At 35.0% G+C, this 26,790-nt stretch overlaps 1 protein-coding gene across 2 annotated transcripts; it reads right to left on the reverse strand.

Moving 5' to 3' along the window:
* Nucleotides 1–202: 202 nt before the first annotated feature.
* Nucleotides 203–26,011, reverse strand: LOC128995134 (flotillin-1). Of its 2 annotated transcripts, XM_054420045.1 has the most exons (12): nt 25,787–26,011; nt 24,576–24,651; nt 23,628–23,718; nt 22,984–23,127; nt 22,145–22,264; nt 14,599–14,729; nt 13,628–13,712; nt 11,442–11,522; nt 10,978–11,084; nt 5,909–6,119; nt 5,371–5,535; nt 203–1,222 (listed from the first exon to the last, which is right to left on the reverse strand). In XM_054420045.1, exons 1-12 carry the CDS (start codon nt 25,836–25,838, stop codon nt 1,205–1,207), a joined length of 1,281 nt encoding a protein of 426 aa, XP_054276020.1. In that variant the 5' UTR covers nt 25,839–26,011; the 3' UTR covers nt 203–1,204. The 2 variants fall into 2 exon arrangements, with proteins under 2 accessions (XP_054276020.1, XP_054276019.1); XM_054420044.1 differs by lacking the exon at nt 203–1,222 and having other exon boundaries at nt 4,061–5,535.
* Between the last annotated feature and the right edge of the window lie 779 nt (nt 26,012–26,790).

Below are 26,790 nucleotides of genomic sequence, written 5' to 3' on the forward strand. Positions count from 1 at the left end.
GGAGATAGATTTGATCATACAGACTATATGTCTCCAAAGTAGATGAACTGCACTAGTGACAGTAACTTTCCAAAAACAATGCTGAATTACTATTTTATGATTTGATTTAATCCCAACATTTTTTTAAATTATTTACCATGTATTTACTCTTAAATTCCAGAAGGCCTCAATATTTTCCCTGATTTGACTAATGAAGAAAAAAAGTCAGATTTTGTGAGAAATATTTTCATTTTATTTATGAGAAAGGTTTTAAAATGTATACCAATATCCACTATATGTTAAGCCTGTGGTACAGTACAAAAACGGTACATCCATACTTTCAGAATCCATCTTGACTGCTATAGGCCTTGTCAGTGTTGATTTGGGGTAAATATAGTAGCATCATTTTTACCCTCTGCATCCCTTTGATGCTAGGTTAAAGGTTAAAATACCTATTTAGTAACATTGGATTTATAGTAGTATACGCAACAATTGCGTAAAGATAGTGCTAACGACACAAGTAGAAAATTTAAGGTATGAACCTATTTACGCGAGTTGCGTAAACTACTTTACCTACGACAGTGTTTTAATTACTAAAAATCACTACTCATAACTTCTAAGAGAGGTTATGTTTGACTTTATATCCTCTCATTGCTACTGACAGTGATGCAACGAAACATTGTACCAAACACTAATTGCACCACTCAACAATTAAATTGGCCTGAACAGCTGATTAGTTGAAGTTTCAATCGTTACAATTTAACTTCTTCTCTCTCAATCCTTGAACCTTATTGGTCCGTTACCCGTGTTGTTATGGGTAAAACTATGCTGTTATGAAAGTAAACAATGCTGATATGAGATACTTTTCAATTCTAAGAACTTTACTGAAACGGCTACTTTAAAAAACAGTCGTAGGTAAAAACCCTTTTAAAACTCCAATGGATGTATGCCTGTACTATACCCCTTGAAAACACAAAATCTGGCAAAACACTCTGTATCGTTTCCAATTTAATCGTAAGGTCACAGTTTTGAGGCTACATTAAAAAAATTAACAACTCGTACTCGTTTTGGCAGGAATTTTAAATTCACACATTCTAAAGGCAAGGAAGACCAACAGTACAGACCTGGGCTGGCAGTTCAGTTTGAGTCGTAATCACTCGCGATGTCGAGAGATCGGCTGGTTGAGGGCAGCACTAGTCACTCGTCCTCGGGTCTACGCTCGCGTCTACACGACGTGCACCGACTGCAACACACACCGCAACTGTGTACCACCTCCATGTTTGATGTGAGTTACAATTTCATTATAATTAATGTAAAAACTGATTACAAGATTGTTTTAAACGTATCAGCTGATTATGATTTAAGAAACACTAAATGAAAAGTACAGTTCACTCTCAACAATCCGACACTAACGGGATCGATAATGTAACAAGGTGTATTACTGACATTAATACAAAACTAAACTACAAGGTTATAGAGTCTTTATTGGAGCCTAGACCTTCTAACTTGTAAAAATAAACAACTAAAAAACTACAAAGAAAATTTGTTATTTCACAGTGCACTGTGGGGTTAGAAGCTTAAATCTTTGTGGGCGCTTATGTGTGAGGCTAATTACAAACCATTTGGTATTTGAAAATAATATTTTGATATGGTAAATAACTAACTCTTCAGCGGCTGTTTGAAACTAACATTGCTCTAAAGGCAGACAAATCCAAGATGGCCGTTGGCTTCCATGGACTCCCTTGGAAAAAATTCAATCCTAAAGAAAATTTCTAATCCCACAGTATCCTAGATATTTAAATTATAATAACTTTGGTGTTTAAAAGCTATTTTTGGATGATAATTAACTCTTCAGCATCTGTTTGAAATCATCAAAGATGGCCACTAGCCTCCAAGGACAGAGTCAACTTTTTACTTTGACTATTAAAGATTCAAATTATTCAGTTTAAGCATTTACTGTATCTGTTTACTGACAAAAATAAATACCTATAAGCTCATAAAAGTTAATGATAATGCCTTCCTTGTTATATACTCTTTGAATACTAGTGGGTAACTTATTAGTTATAGGCACAACTAAAGATTTCTGATTTCTATAAAATTTTTATGATAATTCTATAACAATTCTATGATTTTGATAAAAAAAACACATAATTTAATTTAGTTTATCAACATTTACATACAGCAATGGATTATAGGTCTGAATATCGTTAAGTGACCTGTATTTAAAGTATAAAATGTAGGAACGCTTGCAGCTTCCTACTATCCTGTCACAGGATATTGCAAGGAAACGGACATTTTATATTGATATTGATCAATATTCAGTCCAATCAGAACACAAATACGATAGCCACGTGTGTCGGATTATAGAGAGAAAACTGTAACAAAATATTAACTATACAACTCACAAAAAATGGCAGCAGAACTCAGCTGAAATGGCATTTAATTTTTTTCTGTTTCAGTGAAAGTTCTACTAGGCTATTTGAAGTTTTTTTTTTTAGATAAAAAAACTGTCCTTCCAAATGTATTAGCTTTCATTGGCTGACAAATAATACAGATAATAAAACCTTATATAAAAAAAGGGAGGCGTACAGTAAAAAAAAAAAAAATTGTCAGTATTTTTTTATTGCATATTATGAATTATAAGTCTTTCTGAGTCCATTGACATACAATATATATAGGTTTGCAATTCATTTCATTGAATAAAAAAATCATAAAGAAACCCCTGCCTATATGAGCGGAATGTATTAAAAGTAAGTAATGCATTTGATATAGTAAGGTTTTTACACGTTTTCCAAAATCCTAATTTTTGCCACAAAAGGAACATTTCTTTCTCCACAAATATTTTACATATCAACTTGAAATTTTTACACAGTCTTTAGGTCACATGTTCACATTAACTGAGTTTTTTTTAAACGCCCTATGTACTGTTTAAATAAATATTATAAAATATAAAATCTATAAAAAAATTAAAAATTTATTATTTGTTAAAAAAAATTTTTGTCCAACTATATGATTTTGTAAGACAAACTCAGCACATATACTAAGGTGTGACTGATGTTAGGTAAAAATGTCAGCTCTCTATGTTAAATAGTTTTTGAGAAAATGTTCCTTATATTAAAGATTATATTATATTACAATTATATTACAAAGATAGGGATTACGCCTCCCCAACATATTTAAATTAAGGTTATGTTTAAAATATTTGGAGATGAAATATGATAGCATGTTATGTTTGATGATGATTTATGAATGAAGTGCAATGTAAATTATTAAATGTTTGCATAAAAAACTGAAAAAAAAATACTTCACAGTTCTAACGATGAAGCAAAATAATTATTAAAAAAAAGTTATTTTATTGGGCCTCTATGGATAATTAGTATGCTAAAAATAAACTAATCTGAAATATTGAGAACTGTTTTAAAATGTCTCAGACATTCAGTGACCATTTTAAACCCTTTTACATGCAACACTAGTCTTTTTACTAATAAAAAAGACACAAAAAAGCCAAACCTTTTTCAAACTAAATTCTACACAATTAAAGGGTTGGTTTTTTAATATGGATTAGGATCGGGGAAACGAGAATTGAACTATGAGGTCCACAGATTTTTACAGATTTAAACCTCACAATATTTCACAAGTAAAAAGATTATTTTACCCCTGAACAGTATTCTATGCACACAATTCTTACGCTCATGCTCAAAAATACATACATGTGGTTTAAACAAATCTACATTCCTGTCAATCTTTTTGACCTAGACATTATAAATATTCTAGCTTGGTAATTATTATTTTAAATAAAAGAGTACCGGGTACAACAATTTCATAATCACCTCTGATAACATCTTTTGTTTTGTAACAACTTTTGTTATTTAAATGCATAAAAAAGACGGGTCATTAAACTTTTCTGAATTTTTTACAAATTTGTTATCTACAAAAAAGATACATACCTCAGGTTTAACTAACACCATTGCCCAACTACTAAAGATCAGCATAGTTTTTTAAAGGTTTGGTGATAAAAAAGAAATTTTGTTCAATAAATCTTTTTTTATTGTAGATATTTGTAGAAAATTTATTTGTACTGTTCCTCGTCACCTTATTTACTACACAAATAGATTTACAAATAATACTCTTTACAATTTCATTAATGATTTATAGTAAAACAAACAAGATATTGTGTATAAAACATTTATAGGAAATAAACATGATGAGATATATCCACGATAGTTTGCATGGAGTTTTAAAAACCTAAAATCAAATGTCTATGAATGCCTATATATTGACTGTTGTAGACAAAATAATCAATAAAGGTCATGGGGATTAACTTATTCTAAAGCAAACTAAAAACTAAACTAAATACAAGTTATTTTGGCACATGATTTTTGATACTGGGCTTCTACAAGTTCAATCTATACAATATCTAAACTATAACAACACAAACACACAAATAATATATGTATAAATAGGAATTCAAAATAAAAGGAAAACAAGGTCAGAAACCAAAGTTAAGATCAGAATTAATTCTGAGGATTTGAAAATCCATCAAACTTAAAACAGTTGTTTTTAAATTTTAAAATAATTTAAAACAACTATGTTTAACTAATAATGTAAAGAGAACAAAAGTTCTTGCAATATTCTAGTTCTAAAGTTATATAAAGTTGTTGTTGTAAAAATATAACTTAGTTCCAATCGCATTTAGTTAAAATTATCTTTTTTGATCAGGATTTGCCATTAAAATACAAAATGTAAAGATTAAAAAAAAAAAAAATAGCCAATCAACTATAAAAAACTTATAAAAACTGAATATATTGAACTGCTAAAAGGTAAAAGGAAGAAGAAAACTTAAAAGAAAACAACATACAGACACAACTTAATATCCTATTTTGATAAGGCGACCTAAAGTATGTTTACTAGCTAAATTGTACTTTGACATCAAACATAATAAAGTATCTAGTATATGACTATGCCACTTGTTACAAATATAAAATACTTATAAAATGAATGCCTGATCATAAACAAAATTAAGGAATTTATTTTGAATGGTTATCAGAAATTAAGTTAAGCATGAATAATAGCAAATTATGATAGCTTTTTAAATATTTTTGCTTCAATATGAATGTTAAAGAAAGCAAGCCCATTTAAAATCAAATTACTTATTCAAAAAAGGAAAAAATTGTAAAACCAAGCAGTAATAGTTTAAAAAACTCTTCTCAATTAAAAAACCGCTTACATTGGGGATAGAACAAAGATACGGGTACCTAACTAATTTAAAATCATTTTATATTTGCAACAGTGAAAACTGAACTACTCTACGGCTATGAGATGGTATGCAGACGATCCGTGCAGTTGATGAATGAAGTGAAGATGACCCTACTTAAAGTTGGCTAAGTGAACCTTCATAATGTCGACCCCGGTCATGTTTTTGACCATCTCCGGCACTTTGGTGACGATCTGTAGAACTTCTCCGGTGAGCTTGGCAGCGCCAACCTCACCGTTGCCGGCCGACACCATCGTGATCTTCTTGGCTTGGGACAGCGGCGCAGCCACTTCTGCTGCCATCTGCGGAAAAAAACAAAAATTGGTAAAAAAGTGTTTACAAAGTTTCTGGATCTGGATCTTATCAGGTGAAAAAGTACATCAAACATAGTCAACAAACCCTGCCAAAGCTTAAACATAAAAAAAATACACAGAGAAGGAAGGGTAGTCAAAATAAAAAACAAAAATTCCTGAAATAAAATAATATGAGTATGAATAAAGGGGAGGTGAACACTTTGTACATGTCTATACAAGATAGTGACTGAAATGAGACTTACAAACTTGATATACTTACCAATATACTTATCCTCACCAAAAATTGACATTATAACTCAAATGAACCAATCAAATGTCAGGTGAAAATAATCTTTGAATATTATAAATTTATAGATCTCACCTTAGGCAGTGTCTCCAGCAGCATTTCCACCATAGCAGCCTCTCTGTACTCCTTGAATGCCTCGGCCTTCTTGGACATCTGCTCGGCCTCTGCCTTGGCCTTGGCCTGCACTGCAAATGCCTCGGCCTCTCCTCGTAGTCTCAGAGACTCGGCTTCGGCCTCTGCCTCCATCACCACCCTGAGTCTGTTGGCCTCAGCCATCTTCTCCAGCCTGAGGACAATAGAGGACGGTTAAATTTTGAATCTACCATTTTTTACTCTAGATATTAAAACAGTATAAGTAGAACTTCTATTACCTGTTCACAATATTGAGACCAAATTATAAGACAGAAATAGTGCATAGAAAAGTTTATATTATTATAAAAACAACAAAATCTACTTTACAATTACAATAAATGGCAGGATCAGAAAAGGTTCCTATGCAAGACTTAAGTCACTAGAACTATCGTAGCTTCATATTCAATGATTGTGGACAGAAGCGGTATGGCACAAAGTTGCAATATTAATGCATGAAATGGCCTACATGGCTATAAATAATGGAGATTGTTTTTTTAAGTGTCAAAGTTAGTTTAAGTATTATTGTACCACCTAGAGTAATGGACACAAGACTAAAAATAACTAATTAGTTCTTGAATTATTGTTTAGGAGAAAGGAAGGATACACAACTAACTAACTCACTTGAATAAAGAGTCCCAGAGGGTTTTAATAGAACACATACCAGTTTAATGTGTAGTTATGTGTTCTGTTAACCCCCTGGGGCTCTTTATTCAGGTGAGTTAGTTGTGTATTCTTCCTTTCTCGTTAACAATAATCAATAAATCTAAAGCCAAGTTTTCCTTTAAACAAACTGTAGCTGTGAACTAGCATCAGCTGACTAGTGTCCTTTATGTTTACGATTTTGGATATTTCGGTTGTCATGGTGACCAATGTGTGTTGAGTTGAATTAATGTTTAGAGAAGGTTCGTTTTGTTGTCCTGTTTTTTTTTAAAGTGTAAAATATAACTAAGTTGTAGAAAGTTCTGAAGAGTTTTATTTTCCCACAAGCTATTTCGGCATGTCTGGAAACGGTACAAGATTTTCGGATTTGGTAAAGTTGTATGATGGCGAAGGAGACTTCTCGGAATGGCTGAAAAAGTTGGAGCTTGTATGTAAACTTCAGAAGGTTAAAGAACTACAATCAGTGCTTCCCTTGTTTTTGTCTGGAGGAGCATTTGCCGTCTACGATGGGCTTACCGACGCAGTTAAGAGTGATTACTCCGCCCTGACCCAAGCTTTGCAGCAGGCTTTCTCTGCTAACTGTTTCCAAGCGTATGAGGAGTTCATATCCAGACGTTTGCTTCCAGGAGAATCTGTTGATGTCTACGCATCTGATTTGAAAAGGTTGGCTAAATTAATAGATTCTTCAGTTTCTGACGAGTGGATAAAGAGTTCTTTTGTTCACGGACTACCCAGAGAAGTTCAAAATCAGTTAAAGGCGGCATGTTGTTTGCAAGACATGGAGCTGTCAAAAGTGTTAGAAAGGGCAAGAAGTTTAGTGAATGGAAGTGAATCCAATGTTGGAGCCGCCGCTCAGATGGAAGTGTCCGTAAATAAAAGACAGTATAGTAAAAAATGTTTTATCTGTAACTCGGAAGGACATCTAGCAAGATCATGCCCACAAAGAAAGCCGAGTAGCACCTCGAATGTAATTTGTTTCCGTTGTGGAGAGGCAGGACATTATGCTCCAAAGTGTTCACAGGCTCAAAAAAACGAGTAAAAGGGGCCACCCTTTGTTGCGCGGGTGGCTATCCTTGTTTGACTGCGCAACCACAACTGCCGACGTTGATGGTAACTGTTGCTGGAACTAAGTGTTGTGCATTATTAGATACGGGGTGTTCAAGAACTATTATCTCACCGAGTCTTGTCAGGTCTAAGAAACTAATAAGGCCCACAAGTCAACGAGTGGTAATGATGAACGGGGACGTAGTAGACTGTAACTTAATGTGTGAGACAGAGGTGTCCGTTAGTGGGATTAACCTATCATTAAACTGTTTAGTTGCTCGATTATTGCCAAACTATCAGGTGCTATTAGGAATGGATGCGATTTCTGCAATGGGTGGAGTTACGATTCAGGGGGATGGTGGCGTAGAATTTAAAAAGGGTTTGTGTACTGGAGCAGTGGCTGAATCTGAGCAAAAGGGTGACGGTGACCAGAAAATCATCAGGGAGATCGAATCCAAGCAAGAAATTAATATTGATAAGAAATCTGCAGAGAAAATCATTATTGAAGACTGTGATTTTAAGGCAGAATTTTTAGATGGAAAATGGACAGTGGAATGGAATTGGAAGGATGTGAACAGACTGCCTATGTTGGAAAATCAAGTAAAAATGTACAGAATTCCTGAGAATGCTACCGAAGCCTTTGAAACTGAAGTTGAAGAATGGATAAAAAGTGGTTGGCTGCAGCCCTATCATGGAGAGTTTGAAGGTGTGATTCCTTTGATGGCTGTCATACAGCAAAATAAGGATAAAGTGCGGCCTGTAATGGACTATAGAGAACTTAACCAATTCGTTTCAAGCCATACAGCTGGAAGTGAGGTTTGTAGTGAAAAGTTAAGATTGTGGAGACGATTGGGTGAACATGTGAGTACAGTTGATCTTCGTAAAGCGTACTTGCAAATTCATATTGCTCCACATTTGTGGAAATTTCAAGTTGTCAAATTTAAGGGTGAAAACTATTGTTTAACTCGACTTGGGTTTGGGTTAAACGTTGCCCCAAAGATTATGAGCAGTATTGTTAAAAAGGTTTTATCGATGGATCCGATAGTTAGGAGTGCCACAGATTCATATGTCGATGACATCGTCGTTAATGAAGAAATCGTCAGTAGTGATGTTGTGATTAGATTGTTGGAAACATATGGTTTGACAGCAAAGCCGGCAGAAACGCTTGATGGAGGCAGAGTATTAGGACTAAGGCTGAGAAGAGCAGGATGTAAGCTAATGTGGTACAGAGATAACAAATTAAAACCTTTGGACCAAGTTAAAACAAAGAAAGATGTTTTCTCGTTGTGTGGGCAATTGATTGGACACTATCCAGTAGCAAGCTGGCTTCGACCTGCATGTAGTTTCGTTAAGAGACATTTGTCGGATCTGAAGTGGGATGATTTGATCAGTGAACGTGCGCAAACTATGTTAACAAATATTATGGATCGAATCGATGAAAGAGACCCAGCCACTGGCAAATGGGCTGTGTCCCCTGGAGAAGAAGGAAAAGTGTGGTGTGACGCAAGCAGTCTAGCGATCGGAGTTTGTCTAGAAATTGAAGGTGAGATAGTCGAAGATGCTTCGTGGCTGAGGAAGCAGCATGATTCAGCACATATCAATTTAGCAGAATTGGAAGCTATCCTAAAAGGAGTAAATTTGGCCCTGCGTTGGGGGTTAAAGAAGATCGTATTAATCACGGATTCAGCGACAGTTCATGCTTGGGTGTCATCTATACTGACGGGGGACCGTCCTATCAAAACACATGGGTTAAGTGAAGTTTTGGTTAGAAGACGATTAAGCCTATTTAAAGACATTATTTTGGAATGCGGTCTCAATGTACAAATAGAACTTATTAAGTCACAGTTCAACAAAGCAGATCTTCTTACAAGAGTGCCAAAAAAATGGTTAGCAAGAAACGAAGAGACTAGCATTGCACTTGTGTGTGAGAATGAGAGTGTGGACCAAAAGACATTGGTGAAACAGGTTCATGACTTGCATCATTTTGGTGTTAACCGTACTTTATTCACCGCCAGACGGTGTCACCCAGACATTAACTTTACCACAAAAGTTGTTGAAGAAGTTGTGAAAAGTTGTAAAGAGTGTCTGTCAATTGATCCATCCAGCATCAAATGGGAGCCTGGGTATTTGGATTGCCAGAACAATTGGTATAGGCTTGCCATTGACGTAACACACTATGGTCAAAGCAAGTTCATGACCATTGTGGACTGTGGTCCAAGTAGGTTCTGCATTTGGCGCCGGATCCCAAAAGAGACGAAAGATCAGATTTCTAAAGTGTTGTTGGAATTGTTTACTGATCGAGGGCCACCACATGAGATTTTGATGGACAATAGTGCAAACATTTCGATGCGAAGAGATTACTCAGCTCTGTGATAAATGGGGTATTAAAGTCGTGTTTAGGTGTGTCAACCGGCCAAGTGGAAACGGGATAGTTGAGCGAAACCACAGAACAATCAAGCGTATGGCCGCAAGAACTAAAGGGAGTATCCAAGAAATGGTCTATTGGTACAATTTGACACCTAAAGAAGGATTAGGTGGCGATTCATCGCCGAGTTCCCAGATTTTTTCGTACCAATGGCGATGTAAAGGTGAACCTGTAAAAGGTGAAGTGTATGAAGGGTCACATTTTACAGTAGGTGAACGTGTGTATGTCAAGCCGCCAAACCCATCCTGTACTTCGAGATGGAAGGAAGGAGTGGTTACTGGACAGTTTTTACCCAGAAGTGTTGAAGTAAATGGCAGGCCTCATCACATAGCAGATGTGCGAAAAGTAGTTGAAAGTAAAAATGAAAGTGTAAGTTGTGTCGGCACCTCGAGGGCGTAGCTGTGTAGCTGTGAACTAGCATCAGCTGACTAGTGTCCTTTATGTTTACGATTTTGGATATTTCGGTTGTCATGGTGACCAATGTGTGTTGAGTTGAATTAATGTTTAGAGAAGGTTCGTTTTGTTGTCCTGTTTTTTTAAAGTGTAAAATATAACTAAGTTGTAGAAAGTTCTGAAGAGTTTTATTTTCCCACACAAACTATTTAGTTCTTGAAAGACACTTTCAATTTTTTAAATTCTAAAAAGTATATCGCAAACTCAACTACCCATCATCATAGACCCTCTGGTCTAGAGTAAAGTTTCTTTTCGGGTTAGGAAATAACTTATACAACCAAAGCAGTGATTACTGCTGATGCAGAATAATACATTACAGTCTCGCTTATCATCCAAACACTACTGAACTACCCTGTTCAACAAATATTATCATTGTATTCAGATCTAGAGTATAAGGCAAACAAGAGGCGCGTAATCCCGTTTGTCTTACCTGAACTTTTCTGCTTCCGCAGGTCGACGGACCATCGCCTCCAGCTCCTTCTCCTTCCTCTGTATCTCCTGGTCCTGCACAGCAATCTCCTGTGTCCTCTCTACCACCTGCGCAATGTTAATAGTAAACATTGAAACTAGAATACAAACCATAGTAGCAAGCTTACCTGTAAACCCTGGAAGAGAAAAATGTATTTATGGGTTTTTTAGGACCTACGCCGGAGTGCGGAGAAGGGATATTCCACTCGTCCAGTGGCGGTCTGCTCCGCTTCTAGGAATACAGTTTCATCAAATTACCGAAACCAAGAGTTCAGACTCGCTTCCACGCCTAGGAAAACCCAGCTTAAGCACTCCCTACATAGCATTCTGAGGATGGTGTAGGCTAATGGTGTATTTTTGTAAAATAAAGTGTCAAGTCTTTGGGAAAAAGCAATTTTTACAAAGGTATTCAAACAAACGACTAACCTTGATCTGCATCTGTTCTTCCTTGATTCTCTGTTTTGTTTTTGCTGCTTGCAGTTCGTACGCCATTTCTGCCTCAGCTTTCTGCAATGTAAATATCAATCCAGAATTATTGTGGAAACAATATTGACATTTTATAATTTGTTAAAAAGACTTGTTTGGTCCCCGACTTAAAAGGAATTAAACAGGGAAACAAATTGGTTGATAAATAAATGGAAACCATTGGTTTTTTCATCAGGTTTTAAGGCAACAACCGTGCAAACTCTTTGATGTCGTTTGACGATAACAGATCTATGTGACTGTGGAATACCCACATATTGTCCAATAATATCCATGAAGACTTATTGGATTCATGCAGCTTGAGTTTCATACCTTCAATAAAATACACATCAGAATTGTTATGTAATAATCTACTAACTTAATTTTTATTTTACATATTTTTATTGAAACAAATCGAAATCAGAAAAGGAATTTAAAAGGGTTCCACCCGCCGGCTGTTTACCACGTAAACATGTTCCTACAAAAAAAGAACCTCCTAGCATTATTAAAGTGTTTGTCTATCGAGTTGAAATAAACTGTAAAATATTCAAAAAAGTCCAAACCAATTACTGAAACTTTGTAATTGTTTCTTTAAGTATTTGTAAAATAATTTCAGAAATACAGAAATTAGTATTCACATGCGATTTTAACTTCTAAACCTTGGTTAAAAATTATTTTTGCTCCACCCACTGCAAGCTCTGATATGCTAAGAGCACAACAAGCAAACAATCATTAGAAACGAATAGATTTAGAATGTTGAGAGCTTGTAGTGTAGAGGTATGTTCAGGACCATTAGCATGTTTAGCGGCCATCTTGAATTGACCAGGTAGAACCCTCTTAACTGTCAATTTTAAATTAGGATATAAAATAATTTGGGTTAAAAGTCTATAACCTAGAAAACTACTAGGCTTTCAAAAGTTATATTCTTAAGCAGCAACAATCATCTATTACTGACGATTTATTAATCAATTACAGTCTATTCAACAACAAGACCCTTGATAACAAATGGCTCCTGATATCAAATGTCATATTGAAATACCCTCAATTTTATATTACCCTTCCTTATACATCAGTGGCGAAGTTGACGTATTATGAATATAAAATCATCACTATGTTTTTGCAAACCTCGATAAGAAGTTAAGCTTGAAATAAGTCTTATTTGATGATTCTGATAAGAGAATTGTTATCAACATTATACCATACAGACTGTGCCAAAATTCACGGACCGGTTTAATATTTTTGAAATATTTAAAATAGACCTTCTAAACTTTGCACAAAGTTACTGGGCATAAAAATCTATTTTATCACATATTCAGTGATCCGCTACTTCCTCAGGAGGACGGCCCACTAGGAGTCAAAAGAAAATCTTAAAAGTTAGCATAGGTTCATATGCATATCAAATAAAAGGTCTTTATTAGTAGAATACAATATATCAAACCCGAACTCAAATGGATAACCAAGTCCAAAATGACAGGTATTCAAAGATGCATTGAATTTGCAATTTTATGTTAAACGCTACCTCCTCAGGTGAATTTTGTGAATGAAAAAATGCCTATCAAATTAAAAGGCATTGTTAGTAGAATACAATGCCGCAAATTTTAGCTCAAAATAACGACCGAGTAAAAATGGCAGTGGTCCAAAGATTCAAAATTATGGCAGATTCAAGAAATCTTTGAACGACTGCCATATATTTCACTCAGTAGTCCGTTTGTGTTCAAATTTGTGGCAATGTATTATAACAATAAAGACCTTATAACTTGATATGCATATAAACCAATAACTTTTAACTTAAACCTACTTTTAACTACTTTTTTTTGACTTTTAAGATTTTCTTCTGCCTCCTAGTGGGTCGTCCCCCTGAGAAAGTAGCGGATCACTGAATATGTGATAAAATAGATTTTTATGTCCAGTAACTTAGTGCAAAGTTTTGTAGCTATTTTTTTTTATATTTCAAAAAATATTAAATCGTTCCAGCACTTTTGGGGCATTCTGTATAACTTTTTAGTGAAAAAGACAAATAGGCTAATGCTAATAGGTTGAATGAATCCCTTCATTAGGTTGTACACTTTTTGACGAATGATTGTACTCATCACAATATCCTCCAATGGTTTTTTATTTACAAAACAAATAAATTCAAAGAACAGTTTTACCTTTGTTTGTACTTCTACGTCATACGCTGCTTTCTTGATCTCAAAATCTCGCTGTGCCTTTGCTATTTCAGTATCGTTCAAGAATCTGCAAAACACAATAAAGTATAGTTTTTCACCAAAATGTGACCAGAGGGGTATAGTTATTTGGTGGGGGGAGAGGAGAGCTTTAAGGATAAAGCTACAAGGTATACTTTACTTCAAGGCTGCGTCCTTTACCTTATGTGAAATGCTAGGTTTAACACAAATGCAATTGGAATCCATCAATAATTGTTCTGTATCAGCTCACTGAAGAGACTGACAAAAACAGAGGTATAACGACTGAAAAACCAAGCTTAACCCACAGGCATACTCAGAGAGAACATTTCTGTCCCGCCTTTAATGCACTCTGGCATTCCTTGAGGAAACTGTTCCATTGAGATATTGCTAGTTCAACATTACTGTTTAGGGATCACAGCATTAGTCTGGTCAATGGGGAGCGAGCTGATCTAGTGGTAGAGCGTGGGACTTCGGTCCCTCAGGTCTCGAGTTCAAATCCCACCAATAACAAATAAATTTTATCTAAGTGATAATGCAAGCCCTAGGCCTAGCCTGAAGTAATGTAAAAGAAGTAAGTAAAAAATGATCGTGGGTTAAAGCATAGCTTAAAAAAAAAAAAAAAAAAAAACACTTATCGGGTCAATAATTTTTTTCCGTACATCTGCAATAGTTATCATGTATATTTTTTAGTTTCATTATTTGCCTAACTTGTTTTGGGAAAACATTAGTAATCAAGTGGGAGTTTTGAGGTTATGTTTTGTGTCATAATGCTGCAACTAATTCCAGATTGTCTTCCAATCTTTGTGAGGAGAAGATAATAATTTAAGACAAAGAAATAATGAATAAGGAAGTTACATTTGCTTTTGTAAGTTTTAAGGTGGTGCAACTTAGGTATGACAATAGGTAAACATAACCTTGATAGAAGCAATGTTTACCTGGCAGCCATCCTCTCCTCCTCTGCCATGGCTTCCTTGATCTGAGCATCCTTTCGAGCCTCCGCCTCCCCGATCCTTGCGTCTCGTTTGACCTCAGCAGTACGCGCCATCCCCAGACTCTTCAGATATCCCTGGAAAACACACAACACTCAAACAACTTCTTTAAATTCACTCTACACTCGATATGATTTCTTTGTAACCCCTTAAAACTGTCCATTAAAATACTCTGTATAAAGTAATTATGCAAAAATGTTGACTACCTACAAAAATGTTTAATAAATTCATTAACCTCCATTAAAGTGAAATAAACCATTAAATACCTACATTTGAAGCTTTGTATAAAACTAAAGTAAAGGAAAATAAATTTTTTAAATCAACTGTATCTTAACATGACTCTTTTTTGCCAGTCATATCATTTGTGTCTTTTTGCTTTTTACTTCTATCCATACACTTAACACATTCATTCTGACGTGCACCTCGGTGGCGCACAAACTGAATTTCTGTCAAAAGTAAACACCACAGACTTCCCAAAAAAGTGGGTTTACAGGAATAACAAAATTTATATTAAAAATAACCTAATGAATAATTATTGTATACAGTTTTAGTAACAAAATAAGGTACAAATTATGCTGATAAACCATGAATCACATGTCCACATATGGATTTTGAATACAGAATAACTGTAAATGACTTTTCAAAGCCTTATTATATTTGTTTAAAATTTACAAATAACAAACTCTTTCAAAATTACAATAACAAATTAAAATATGAACTGTTCAACTGGTACGGCAAAAAACTGAAAATTTAAAAATGTACCTTGATGAATTTTAAGGAATTTTAACTTACTAGAGAAAATTAGAGTCCAGGGGCTAATATACAGAATGTTCAAAAAAGGTGGGGGCATAATTTACATAGTGATTCTTTTGTTCAAAATAAAGAGAAAATCAAGTATAACATTTTTTCCAAAAATCGCTTTGTTAACAAGATATGCGCCATTTTGTACTTTTTACCTAGGTCTAAACATTTTTACCTTAACATTTTTTCAACCGATCTTTATGAAACTTAGTATGTTACCGTAATGTATAAGAAACCCATGTTAGAAAAATAAATCACCTTGATTCAACTTAAAATTTTAAAATGGCGGCCATTTTAATTTTTTTAAACTTAAATTACTCAAAAATTACTGATTTTATGAAAAAATGTCAAGAACACTTTTATTTAGCATCTTTGATTCCCTATCAGACGAAACCAAGTTTAAAAAGATCAAACAAGAAATGGCTGAAATATTAAGATTTTTAGTTGTTTAGAATAAAGCAGAAGCTAGTCAGGTTTGCCCCTGTTTACAACTAAAATTGTAATATTTCAGCTATTTCTTATTCAATCTTTTAGATTTTCTATGATTTCCTCTTTATTTTGACCCAAGGAATCACTACTTAAATCATGTCCCCACATTTTTTGAACACTCTGTATAGGCTACACAACAAAAAGAACACAAAACACAACCCTGGTATTTCCTCCTGATTTAGGACTCCTTCAGAGTCAGTAGGTTGAAGAGAAAATTTTCTTCAATTTTATTATCAGATTTTCTTTTCAACCTACTTTTTGACAAAGTCCTACATCAGGAAAAAATATCAAAGTTATGCTGTGTGTCTTTTATTGTGTATCTACTAAGCCCCTGGACTCTGAATTTTCTCAGGTAAACCAGCTGAACTTGATTCCTTTTCAAAAAATTCCTTACTAGCCAATTGCCTTTTATAATATAACCTATATATTTAGTAAATCTGCATGTAAACTACCGGTAATTCAATTGAAAATGAGGTATGTATGTCATCAAGTATAAATATCCCCCCCCCCCCTCTAAAATCATTAGAATATGTTTAACATAGGTCAAAAGATGACAGCTGTGCACCGAATGAATCACCAAACTAGTATTTTAATGTACTTTAGTGGGTTATCACACAATGGTCTGAGGACACAACATGAAGTGATGATCTATACACAAAGTGCTCTAAGCTCTAATGTAACGTTACAAAGACATTATAACATCTTAGCATTGCAAAACCATGGTTAAATGAAATGTCTGAACATTATTAAACAGGACAGTTTTATATAAAGATAAACTAGTGTGGAGACGTGTTCAATTATCGTGTTAAATTTGTAGCCGATTTAAAAGTAAAACTAATTTAGTTTAATTCAGCAACTGTCAGAGTGAGCTAGTATACAAAAATAATTTTTTTTCATACTGCAGCAAAAACAGCTGTTTGTAATGCATGTGTAGCGGGGCTAAAGTAGCATTTTTACTCTCTAGGGAGTAAAAATCATTTTTAGAGTCTAGGGAGTAAAAATCACCTGTTGTAAACAGTTAGAAAATGTTGATTGCGACAATCGTATTGATCAAAATTATTTTTCAATTGATTCATTAGGGAAGGTTTTAGCCTATTGTTGCCGATAGCTCGACATATCGATCACATAATCTAGTATAGTGTACAATCGTAATAGAGGAAATGATTGAATCACTTACTAAACAGCTGCTTATTTGCATTAGCAGAATTGAAAACAAGTTGGAAATCGTTTTGAGAGGTTATCTTTATATAACAATTATTTTGTTTTCTAGCTTAGTATTTTATAATAATGATACAATATGTCGAAAAATAGTTCACCACACAGGCAAAAAGTGTCTTTTTAACCATCGCTCATTTTCCGATCTCAGCTTTGCCTCGATCGTAAAACTTGACCTCGGGTCAAAAAGAGTCCTAGTGATGAAACATACTATTTTTACAGGAACTTATTAATCATGGCAAACTAAAAGGGAAAACTGTAAACCACATCCCCCATCGGTTACGAAAGTATGCAAAACTGAAAGATCAAATAAATAGAAACACAGATGATTTACTCTGTAATGTAGCCATAGCTTTCTTTCACATGATGGTTGTAAAAGTTTGGCCGTAATATAAAATTTAAGAAGTGGACAGAGGATTTCCCAAGGGGTCTATAATAATTTAAAGAGAAAGAAAAATAAGTTAGCTCATTATTCCATCCAAAACAAACAGCACATTTTTGCTTGGCAGTCTATCAAACCATTAGACTTCTCATCCCATTGTAAATTTTTAAGCAAGTTTTTCGTGTCTAGTTCATGTACGTCGACACTGTTAGCTAGTGTAGATGGAATTTTGTTTCCATTACTTTAGGACTATTTCATGATTTGTGCTTTACGGTTTAGTTATAACAAGGAGACCAGTTATTGTTTATAATAAGATCGTTTTATTTGGTTAAATGAGGTTTTAAATGACTGAAATAACAAGAAACAATTTGTAAACAAAACACGACCTCTATAGTGCGACGTACAGAACTAACAATAAAATTGGCGTCAGTGTTCCATAAGGATGACAAATCTATTAAGGGTATGTTTTATCTATGATCAAACCAAGAGATGGATATTTAAGAACTTGTCAGCTATGTACAATTGAACACACACACAGTAAGATATATCCCAGTAAGATTGGGTGTTGTATTTTATCTTGCCTAGCTGATTCAGACCAAATTAAATATGATTCACAGAACCAACGCTATTTATTTGGTTTGACTGTTGACCTTGGATACTGCAAGTAAACATTCATTTTGTACAGACTAAAGCTGATCTATAGGTGGGTTTCATGTTCGGTTGTTTGACAGCTTCAATGTTGACTGTTGAATGAAACAACATAATTTGTGAAATTGAGATTTTTTAATAACAACAATGCGAATGAGACACTCTACTGCGTGGGATATTTTGTTTTTAAAAATAGATAGGTTGGCAGCACTGAATGCGCAGGAAACTGGCATTACGCGGCTAAAACGTTTTTATTTTTTCTGAAACTTTTCACTTTTTGTCACTTGAAACGTTGTTCGGTGGAACTATTCAACTGTGAATCTCTCTTTTTCTTTATGGTCCATTTTACAAATGTAATTTGCTCTTTCATAATACAGTAGACTCCCTCTAGTTCGACCAACTCGGGACCGGACCACTGGCCGAACTACAAAACGGCCGGACTAACCGGTTGTAGTGCATTTTACATAATCAAAATACAAATAATAGTATTGCGCAATCGTGATATGTTAAGTCAATAACCTTGGTTCAGTAATAAAAACTGTAACGTTAAAATCACGCTTACTCAAGCAAAACAAAAATTACACAACACTGAACGTACAGCAATAGATCACGTAAAGAACAGAAAAATAGAAAGTCTAGTACTGCAAGCTACTGCTACCGTAGTCTGCATAGGCTACTACTACATGTTGTTTCAGAACATAAGAAAGTCGATGAAAACATTAGACAACTAGTCTTAAAGATAATAACGACAGTAGTCAAATAAGATAAAGATAACAATAGATGACGTAAAACACTGCTTATTCTTTCTTCTTTGTTCTTCTATTCTTTCTTTGGTTTCTCTTCATCCACACATTCAACAAGTTGCCATGGTTACTAATCACCCAATCACAAACTGTTTTGTGAGATAGCAAACAAGTGCACAGCAGACATCAGTTGTGTAAAGAACAGATGATTGTCAGTGCAAGCGGATAGCTTGACCTTGAAGCTAACGATGGCTATTTCTTTGTTTTGCTTTAATTTTTTTTGTCAAATAAACTGTGGTGTTTGAAAAATAATAATGGGGGAACCTACCGCATAAAAAAATGGTCCGAAATATTTAATTATACACTGCATTTCAACTTATTAGACCGAAGAAAAACTATTTATAAAATGTTCTCGGTATTTTTGAGGTTATGTAACATAGTTTTACATAGGTAATATGCAACAATTCACCCATAGAAGCACCCGTCAACTAAACTGACATGAACTGTTTACTTCTATGGCCGGAAACTAAACATTCAAGTTAAATCCTGTCAAAGGCAATTCACCCGTGACGATGTGACTTGTCCCCCTGAGACCAGGCCGGACCATCCGGCGGCCGATCCAACCGAAGCCGAACTAGAGGGAGTCTACTGTAGAATTAACTGACAAGCAGACATTTGTATCAATATTGTTCTAGTTAGTTGCATTAATCTCAAAGTACAATGAACCTAAATAAAAGCTGACGGATAAAATCTGTAAGTGCCTATGTTTAATTAGTGGTTTAGCTTAAAACTGTTAGTAGCAAAGCAAAAAAGGGTGTTTTTATACATAACCTAAAGGTGAAATTAGTTCTTAAGTCTAAGTGATTAAGTTGGAAATGAACATTATTAAGAACAAATAAATAATGTTCATTAAAGGAAATATATGACTTTGACTGGCATAAGCTCCATTTTCTAGTATAATATGACATAATATCCAAGTTTGCATAGCTTTAATGACTTTGTGCAATCTTAGACAGAAATAAAAGATGGTTAATAAGAAAAACCAATCACCAAAAAACAAAACTATGTGAAAAAAACGAGCAGGCAAGTATAAACCTAAACCACAGCCACAATGTCCCAGAATTGAAAACATACCTTCGCTCCCTGCCCGCAGCGAGAAAACATAAAACAAAATCAACCAACAAAACCATTAGACTTATGATTTTTTTAATACAAATCATGTGAGATGAAAATAAAATGGTAAAAAGGGCATGGACGTTTTCTACATTATACTTGCCTACTGAGTCTAAAAGAAAATTGTGCATTAAACTATTAAGTTTGTGTGGAGGAACAAACCAAAAAGAAATATGCGCGGGATACTTGTGAATTGTAAGATGCAATCTAAGCTATCATCTATATTAATGCATAAATGGTTAAAACCGTAAAAGCCGAACTTAAAGTTGAATTTCTTAACACTTTGCATGCAAATATTTATTTGAGTATTCATGCTTCACCAACTGCGGTTACATAACAACTTTGCCTCAGAAACTCCAGGTTCCAAAAGTTACCAAATAAAGTGTTTAAATTTGTAAAAGTATTGTTTCAACACGAAACAGACTGAAACTAGTTAAAGTTTATGCAAGACATAGTCTTATGGAGCTGCAAAGTAGGCGCCTAGTTGTTAAAGTGTGGGACTTCTGTCCTTGAGGTCGTGGGTTCAAATTCTGCCAATCAAAAATGATTTTTGACTGTCCAAGGTGTTTAGGGGCACACTTGATTTTGTGGGTCCACCTATTTTGAAAACCTAAGAGACTAAATACCTCAAGCCAGTAAATCTTATGTGCAGGAGAGCGCTCTTTACTAAAAGCGGTACAATATGTATTGTTTGTTTTACAGTCTAAATTTAAACTAGACTACATAAGAGGCTTTAGCAGCCACATAACTACATGTTCTCCGGGTATGTGTAAGACACAGGTAACTTGAGGTCTTACCCCTGTTGTAGACGGCGATCACAAGAGCAGTAACAGAGCACTACTATTGGACCACAAATTGAGGTTTGAGTACATGAGATTGAGTCTGTCTGCCAACGGATACGATGTCTTACTTAATTTCGCTGTTCTAAAAGTGAGCACTCAATTTCAAATAAGATTTCAGTGTAATTACAACAAATAACAGGGTGAAAATCAAAATGGCCATACATGTCTGGTGCTGTTATGTATGGATGCTTCACTTCCGTTGTGCAAGTCTGTTGATCTTATAACTGAAATAATCTTCTAAAGCAACAGGTGACTCTTAGGTACATAGTTATATGTAGCTTTATGTATTTTCTTATTTTTTATGTCCATCCTTCATATCTTTAGGTGCAGGCTTTAGTCCAGATAAACTCTACACATTACTTCAGGCTTAGCTTGGACGGCATTATTACATTGATAAAATCCTTTGGTGATTGGCAGGATTTGAACCCGAGACCTCAGGGACCTTGTGATATACCTCTAGACCATCACGCTTCTTTTAAGTATGTGAATACAGTGTAAGTGTAAATATATCGTGTTATCAAGACATACAATTTATAATACAATAAAAAACTCAAATTGTGATAATAATGAAATTGTACAATTATTTAAAATACAGAAATAATTATTTCAGCATGCAGTTTTGTACAGATATCACTAGGTTTAATCGCTGAACTACAATCAGAGATTAGGGTGCAACTATACATGCTCCGACATATTAATGAAGGACAGTGTGATTTGGGTAAAATTTGTTTGTAGCAATGTTACTGACTAATCAGCTGTTTCTTAAGTCAACATTATAATTTAGCCTTGATGAACATCTTAGCAGCTTCTTAAGAATTTTGGATACTTCTTAAACAAAATTTATTCTTTAGGGTTTCAACATTAAAATACCATCACCAATTGCACGCTAAAGAAGTTAAATTGATTTTGGGAGGGGTTTTGAATTGGGTGGACACAAATTATTTTTTTTTTACTAAACAGGATACTCACAAACACAATTTTTAACATTCCGTAAGGTTTTGGGTAGGGTTTTCAAAAGGAGGGCAGTAATTTTTGTATTTGATTACTAACAAAATTAGTACCGTAGGCAATGGCAATAGTAGCCACTGTTCTTATTAATTTGACCATGGATTTTTACAAAGTTTTAATTTTTAGTAATCTAACGACAACAAATATATTGAAAAATACAGAATCAGATAGGCTACTAGAACAGCACTCACCTCTTCATCTCTGATGTCTTTGAGCGTGTACGACACCACAGTGATACCCATGTTGACCAGATCGGACGACGCAACCTCAAACACCTGCTTGCTGAACTTCTTACGGTCTCTATAGATCTCCTGTAAAAGAAAAAATCTAACCAACTTGTAATATATTGTAAAAAAATAATTTTGAAAAAATAACTTTGTCATTTTTAGATTTATCAATAAGAAATGTTGCCAAGCTTAAGTGCTTATTTTTTTGAGCATGGTGGCCTCTTTCAACTCTTGCCCGTCCACATAGCCTAAGGGCCTGTGAGTGGAACGTATCCAGCAAAGCAAGGAGTGAGCCGTACAAGGGTGAAGTGTACTGATGAAAAGTAGTGGCGAGTACCAGAATACAAACCCATGACATCGCTGCCTTGGACCCAAAGTCCATAGCGCTACCGACTGAGCCAAAGACTCATAAAATTGGCATTTAGCTATACAGTGTAAAATTGTCTGACAGCAATAAAGACATTATTATTATTATTTTGTTACATTTTTTCCAAGGGAAACAGATCGAACCACGAGTCTTGTTATCTATGTCAATAATTTGTTCTAGATAGCATTAATCAACTCAATGGTAAATAGAATAATCACCTAAACAGAATCTGTACTGTACTGCCAGTCCATCCTCCTATCTAAATGGAACTGAATATATCAAGCATTACACATAATAGAGAATAGGTATATTTTCTTCTAGAATTTTAAAAACTACAGGGGAACTGCCTCTACGAATATTTCAAAACACAGTTACGTCTATAATCTATATCAATATGTCAGGTAAAAGATACTGCTATGATAGCAGTGCTACCAACCTCAACAGTCATACTGCCCATTATTGCCCGCTGATGCCCCTCCAGTGTTGCCAACGCAATGTGCTGAATTTCCTGATCTGACTTTCCCAGAAACTGTTCACAAGCTGCCATCAGCATCTCTTCATTTTGTCCCTGAATCTTCACCTTGAAAATGTGATGATATGATAAATAAAACAATTTCACATAACTATTATATTGAGAAAAAATAACACTTATATTTTAGAAGGTAAAATCATAAATAAAACTCCAACATGTAAAATATTACAGTAGTAGGCCTATTGTTTTGTAAATTTCATACAGTACTTAAGTCATTTGCCCTCATATTTAATTTTTAAACCCTCAAAGTGTTATACCATTTTGTAAGAGTTAAAAGCACCACAACATAATAAATTTAATTCAAAAACTTTCAAGCCTTTTTGTGGAAAAAAAAAACACCCTGACAATAGATTAGTAGGCCTACCACATATAAAATGTCACCAAAATTGTACCACATGTGTAGCTCTGCACACATCCAAACACACACACAGACATCACTTGGAAAACCACTTTTGGCTCAGGGGGACCCAAAATGCGTATTTCCACCCAAATCCTTTCTATTCTGTAGAGTAGAAAGTAGAAATCAACACTTCATTGGTTGTATTTACCTGTGCTATGCCAGTGACTGAGATCGGAACGCCTTGACTTGTGTACACTGTCGGGGAGTCCACCTGTAGCGTCATGGTGTTGAGGGAAATTCTGGAAACAATCAAACTAAGTTTTTGTCTGGAAAAAAGCTGCTACGTTCAACCGAGGAATAAAAATTTAGTGCAATTTTGTAAACAAATTGGTATACTTTTATAAAGTACCTGGGGCATGCTCAATAATCAATCTTATGCCCCGTTTCCTTTAAACATTTTGTCCCAACAATGTTGGGAGCTAAGCTCAAGTTGATTTGAGCACAGCTCCCAACAATGTTGGCGCGCCGTTTCCATTCCAAGCAGTTCACGCAGCATCAGCCAACCCCTTTTCACTGTGAGCACCGTCTTTTGCCCTCTACACTATAAATCTACATCAGTGCATCATGAAGAGTTGTTGTAATAGCAGGTGCATATCACCAATTTATTAATTGAAAACTTAGAAAGTGGGGATGATGGTTTAAAAGTTTTTTTTTACTAAAAGGCCATTGAAGGTGCCTGACAACACCCTTATGAGGTATTTATGGCAGGCTAACAAATTTGAGTTTGGCCGAAATTTTACTGGGCCGAAGTGTTAACACCGCTCACCAAACCAAAAATTTTAAGACTGCTATAGGATTAAGGCCATTTTCAAAGTAGATACACTTAAAACCCCTAAATGCAACCAACGGGTTTTAAGATTACCGAATCGGCACACCAGTTGGCACTTCTAGTACACAAAGTTCCCTTCTGTTTAAATTTCAGATAGTAAAATGGAGGTTCAACTCAGCTGAACTTTAATTTTCTTTACTCTGTTCTTATTTCTTATTAACAATGTGTAAGTTTAGGTACATCAAAGCAAGATTTTGACTCATTAAAAAATTAATGTCAGCTTTCTTTTTGCCTAATACTAGAAGGCTAGAATAAATAATTCCTTACCTTTGAACACATTGTATGGTAGGCCATACAAAGGCTCGTCCTCCTGGCACCAGCAAAGGCTTGTTGTAGCAGCATCCTAGAAAAAATGTTAGGTTTAATTTGTAAGGTGCTTCAGCATCCTTTTGGTTTGGGAAGGGGGGGGGAGGGTTGTAACATTTTAATATTACCTATATTTGTTAAAAATGTACCTAGCTACAACTTTTACAATTTTTAACATTCCTGCAAATGAGGCTTTAGGCATATTGCATGGATTTGTTTTTGTTTTTCCCCACTGGAAGCGTCCCTGTGCCGTGGTCGTAAAAAATATTGGCCCTTTTCATTCCTCCTCAAAGTAGGCCTACTCTGTCAGTGAGTAGTATGGCCTCACCTGAGTGAGTAGTTTGCTCTTTTTCTACCAAACACTTTTTGGTTTGCTTTGATTTGGCCAGTGGATAGGCTATATAGGCCTACATTAGATGAAGAGAGAAATAAGTTAGATAATAGCCTAGAGAGAGTTTTTTTTTACAGAAATGACACAAAAGGGTGCATATTTTAAGGCAAAGATGAGCGATGAGTGTATGATAAATTAGATGACAGCTTTGTTAAGTTACTGGCGAAGATTAGCTAGTACCTAACTAGCAAGGATTATTTATCAAAAGCCAAATGATGAAGGTCCAGCTTCGAACGATTAATAAGACACTGAATTAACTTATTAATATTATATTATAGACGTTGTCTCAGGATTGAACCAGCAATCTAACTTACCGTACTTATTAACTTACTAAACAATCGAATAAGTTAGGCCTATATTTTACTCAGCTAACCAGCTAGCCTATTTTGATTAAGTTAATAATAAGTTATGTTCCCGCAATATGAATTAGGGCTAGACCTATCCTTCATTCAAACTTTAAAAAAATATGATACGGTTCTCTAATTTTTTATAGTGGACTAAGTAAGCCTAAACTTAACTTAGTAGGCCTAACTTAATCTATAAATATTGCTGGGCCACTCAGTTGCAGTTCCATAACTGAGCTGAAGCATTAAATAAAACACACGTTAGTCTATGTATGGCATGGCTGAAGATATTCAATTTTGAAATGTGAGTTCTTGAAATCTTTAACCAAGAGTTTAAATAAAAAGTATATTGTAAGCTTAACATACTTTTCTTGAATCCAGTAATATTAAGAAATATAAACAAACCACTCCCCCCAACAAAATGACAGTAAACTTACCAGAGACGACAAGAGCTTCATTAGGACCACAAGTAACAAATCCCCACGTCATTTTCGGGCTATAAACTTATAGATCTAATATCAATGAACTGTTGAGAGTCTTAACGCCAATCAATAATCAATCAACAAAATGAATAAATATTTTACAACATAAATTCATTATTTCGAGCAATTTTCCTTATTACACCGACATGGACAGAGTTTTGGTAGCTTTCAAGATGACAGACAGTCAGACAGACGCCAATGCAGGTTAGACACAACACAACACATGCGCAAGTTTTCAGTCAAAATTCTGATGCACAATTAAAGTAACACATTTTCGTATACATGTGATATGATATACTGTTGATTATTTGTATTTAAGTGTGCTGGTGGGGTAATACTTCATTTCACAAAAACTAAACTCAGTGGTTCAATTCGTGGTCAGTTTAGTTGTCAAAGTTTTTGTCTTAAAACCTGGAGGCTGCTGGTTCGATCCCGAGCAAAGTTGATCCTGGATCCAAATACACATTGGGCTTCCAGTTAATTTTTAAAGTATTCACAAAAGTCTTTTTAGTCTAGGGATGGACGAAGCCATAACAGCAAGTTTTCGTCGCAGCACTATACTTATACCATGCTTATACTATCCCCTCAGCCCCGCCCACTCAACAATCTTCCACTCAGCTCTTGTCACACGATATAATCACGGCCACCTTAAAGGCGGCCGTGGATATAAAAGGTAGGTACGAGCGAGGAGTATGTTTTATCTATGGTACGAGGAGGATGCGGAATACTATCCCCTCCCCCCGGCAACCCCCCCCCCACAACCCAAAGGGGAAACGAAACGTGACGCGTCATGAAATCTGCGAATCTGCCAACTAACCAATATGAGAGCCGGGTCCGAGGCTGGAATACTCCCCCCCCCCCTAGCAAAATGTGATGCTATGTTATTTTAATTTTAAGTCGAGTAATTCCGTTTGATAACAAAAAAGGCATGTGGGGATTATCATACAGAATTTTAAATG

Source organism: Macrosteles quadrilineatus, unplaced genomic scaffold, assembly GCF_028750875.1.
Source record: "Macrosteles quadrilineatus isolate MER2022 unplaced genomic scaffold, UCM_ALF_1.0 Scaffold_5__1_contigs__length_97177068, whole genome shotgun sequence".
NCBI classification, from domain to species: Eukaryota; Metazoa; Arthropoda; class Insecta; order Hemiptera; family Cicadellidae; genus Macrosteles; species Macrosteles quadrilineatus.

Excerpts from the sequence above, each read along its gene's own strand:
- LOC128995134 (XM_054420044.1), bottom strand. The coding sequence starts at position 25,838 with ATGACGTGGGGATTTGTTACTTGTGGTCCTAATGAAGCTCTTGTCGTC. Across the intron at positions 14,730-22,144 it reads AAGACATCAGAGATGAAGAG|GGATATCTGAAGAGTCTGGG; the intron begins GTGAGTGCTGTT and ends TGTGTTTTCCAG. Across the intron at positions 11,523-13,627 it reads ACGTAGAAGTACAAACAAAG|AAAGCTGAGGCAGAAATGGC; the intron begins GTAAAACTGTTC and ends TTTACATTGCAG.